The sequence below is a fragment of the Mustela lutreola genome, chromosome 3 (genome assembly GCF_030435805.1).
Source record: "Mustela lutreola isolate mMusLut2 chromosome 3, mMusLut2.pri, whole genome shotgun sequence".
In the NCBI taxonomy this organism is placed as follows: Eukaryota; Metazoa; Chordata; class Mammalia; order Carnivora; family Mustelidae; genus Mustela; species Mustela lutreola.
In genome coordinates this window covers 201,640,687-201,644,237 of record NC_081292.1, presented here as the reverse complement: position 1 = coordinate 201,644,237, position 3,551 = coordinate 201,640,687, and the positions used below count along the sequence as shown (strand labels likewise).

General features: G+C 49.4%; 1 protein-coding gene across 1 annotated transcript; it reads left to right on the top strand.

The window, feature by feature from the left end:
* The first annotated feature begins 231 nt into the window (after positions 1 to 231).
* Positions 232 to 3,299, top strand: MARS2 (methionyl-tRNA synthetase 2, mitochondrial). The gene has a single exon (XM_059168499.1). It carries the CDS (start codon positions 247 to 249, stop codon positions 2,089 to 2,091), a length of 1,845 nt encoding a protein of 614 aa, XP_059024482.1. The 5' UTR covers positions 232 to 246; the 3' UTR covers positions 2,092 to 3,299.
* The last annotated feature ends 252 nt before the right edge of the window (positions 3,300 to 3,551 follow it).

Below are 3,551 nucleotides of genomic sequence, written 5' to 3'. Positions count from 1 at the left end.
CCACAGAAACAAATGACAGCCCAAACGCAGGGCGCACGGGATGTTCTACAAGAACCCGCTTTCCTAAGCTCTCCCCAACTCTGTCCCTTTAAGCCGTCTTTCCCGCGCGCAGGCACATTCGCAGGCACAACGGCCGAGAGGCGGGGCCGAGAGGCGGGGCGGGCCGGGCGGCCGTGGGCCGGCGCTCCGGGCCGCACCGCATTGGCTTTCCGGCCGGCCGGAAGCCGCGGGACGCCCCGGCTGCGCATGCGCCCCTCCCACGTGCTTCCAGGACGCCGCCTGCGGCGCCGCGGCCGGGCGGGCACCATGCTGCGAGCTTCTGTCCTCCGGCGGCTGGGGCGTCCGGGAGCCAGTGCAGGAGCCCGGCTGCTGGAGTACTCCGGCCCACGCCACTACAGTTCGGGCCCTCTGGGTGCCCGCGACGATGCTGGCGGCGCTCGCGCCTTCTTCACGACACCCATTTTCTACGTGAACGCGGCGCCGCACATCGGACACCTGTACTCCGCTCTGCTGGCGGACGCCCTGTGCCGCCACCGTCGCCTCCGAGTTCCCGGCGCTGCCGCCACGCGATTCTCCACCGGTACGGACGAGCACGGCCTGAAGATTCAGCAGGCAGCAGCCGCTGCGGGCCTGGCCCCCACCGAGCTGTGCGACCGAGTGTCTGCCCAGTTCCAGCAGCTTTTCCGGGCGGCCGGCATCTCCTCCACCGACTTCATCCGCACCACCGAAGCCCGGCATCGGATCGCTGTGCAGCACTTCTGGGGACTGCTGGAGGCCCGGGGTCTGCTCTACAAGGGGCTCTACGAAGGTTGGTATTGCGCCTCCGAAGAGTGCTTCCTGCCTGAGGCCAAAGTCACCCGACAGCCGTCTTCGTCAGGCGGTTCGTGTCCTGTGTCTCTAGAGAGTGGGCACCCTGTGTCCTGGACCAAGGAAGAGAACTACATTTTCAGGCTTTCTCAGTTCCGAGAGCCGCTTCAGCGGTGGCTGCGGGGCGACCCTCAGGCAATCACACCCGAGCCATTTCATCGCGCAGTTCTTCAGTGGCTGGAGGAGGAGCTGCCGGACCTGTCTGTTTCTCGAAAGAGCAGCCACTTGCATTGGGGCATTCCTGTGCCCGGGGACGATTCGCAGACCATCTACGTATGGCTGGATGCCTTGGTCAACTACCTTACTGTAATTGGCTACCCAAATGCTGAGTTTAAATCTTGGTGGCCCACCACCTCTCATATCATAGGCAAGGACATTCTTAAATTCCATGCTATCTACTGGCCTGCCCTCCTCTTAGGGGCCGGCATGAGCCCACCACACCGCATCTATGTCCACTCTCACTGGACGGTCTGTGGCCAAAAGATGTCTAAAAGCTTGGGTAACGTGGTGGACCCCAGGACTTGCCTTGATCGCTACACTGTGGATGGTTTCCGATACTTTCTTCTTAGGCAGGGCGTCCCCAACTGGGACTGTGATTACTATGATGAAAAGGTGGTTAAGTTGCTAGATTCTGAGCTGGCAGATGCTTTGGGAGGTCTCCTGAACCGGTGCACGGCCCAAAGAATAAATCCTTCTGGGACCTATCCGGTTTTCTGCACGGCCTGCTTTCCCAGTGAGGCAGGGTTGGTGGGGCCATCAGTTCGTGCTCAGGCAGAGGACTATGCTTTGGTGAATGCAGTGGCCACTTTGCCCCGGCAGGTAGCTGAGCACTATGAGAACTTTCAGATCTATAAGGCTCTGGAGGCAGTGTCCAGCTGTGTCCGGCAAACTAATGGCTTTGTCCAAAGGCATGCACCATGGAAGTTGAGCTGGGAGAGCCCAGTGGATGCCCCCTGGCTGGGTACTGTGCTTCATGTGGCTTTGGAATGTTTGCGGGTCTTTGGAACGTTGCTGCAGCCTGTCACCCCAAGCCTGGCTGATAAGCTGCTATCCAGGTTGGGAGTCTCTGCCACAGAGAGGGGCCTTGGAGAGCTCTGTTTCTTGCCTCGATTTTATGGACATCCATGTCCTTTTGAAGGGAGGAGGCTGGGACCTGAAACTGGGCTCTTATTTCCAAGACTAGACCAGTCCAGGGCCTGGCTGGTAAAAGCCCATAGGACCTAGAAACTTAGTTCTAACTGGCCTGTGGTAAAAAAGCCAATGTGTTGTTTTCTTATTTTGCATTTTCAGGAAAGTTATACTAATGTTTTCTGAAGTGCTGCATCATATGAGCACATAAACAATGTCCCTGTGGAAAGAGATTTGTTGCCTTTCAGGTGCCTACGCCCTACTCTTCTGTTCTCTGTGCCCATTAACCACTATCCTTTGTACACCAGTGTCTGTAAGATGTCTCCAGGGTAAAGATGGGTAAGAGAAAACTTTGCAGATACTGTTCCTTCTCATTGTGCCTCCTTCCAAGCCACAGTTAATGTTATTTGCCCAGACTACCTCTTAGGGCTTTTCATTAGTCTGGCTTCTGCTGGGCAAATTAGTGAAGAGTGGGGGTTGGAGGCCCCTACCTCAGCTTTTAGTAGTCCGACTTTGTTATATATGTTGGGTTTCCTATTAGAAAGATTCTTTCTTAAACATTTAAAAACCAGTATCCTAGACGAGGTGGTTTTTGCCCTTATTTATATTTTCAGTTCTTACAACTGTAACTCTGTACTTTGTTAGTTAATAGTCTAATAGTTGTGCTTTGTAACATTACACTTCAGCCAGTAGATGTCCCTAATGTCTCAATATTTAATTACTTGACATTTCATTTCAGAATATTGACATTTCAGAATATTTAGAAAAAATTAGTTTCTGCTTTCTGATTATGCAGAATTTAAACTTAGGGAAAAATTTTATTGCTTTTCTTAAAATAAGGGATAACTGTAGCCACTAGTTTCACCTAAAACAATAAAAAAAGATCAGAATCCTGTTTTGTTCAAACTAATGAAAAAGGACTTTTACTCTATTAAATGTTTAGGAAGCAATTAAGTAAATGTATCAAATTTGTTTGGACCATCTGTTATAAATTCTAAAGCTCTCGAGGTAGTTGGTATGTTAAAAATTTTAAACTTTAATAACATTAGGTTTACAGATAACGATTAAAAAATCTGTAAATGGTTCAAAATAGTTACATTTTCTTTTTATTTCTTAGTCATAATTTTGTCACCACATAGATAATTTACCTATGATTTCTTTTGGTCAATGAGAATCTATAATACAATATAGACATTGTGTAAGTAGTTTTAAATGTTAATACATTTACTTTCAAGTACTTTTTTTACTGATTATTTCTTTTGGTTTCATAAGTTATTAAAGCTTAAAAATTTGTGAGTACCTTATTCAGATCTGTTCTGTTGAATTTGTTGAAGGTGATGGTGCAGGGAGGAAATGGATCAGTGCTCCAGGAATCTCAAACTGGATTTAGGGATCTCTCCAAGGCTCCATAAGAGAACATCATAGAGAAGATGTTAAGGTATCAATTGATACAGTGACTACAACACAGTAAGCCAGCATTATATCTCACAGGCGATTGGACAGCTAGGCCAAAGTTTAAAATGAGAACTTGCCTTGAAATATCCATTCTAAGCATG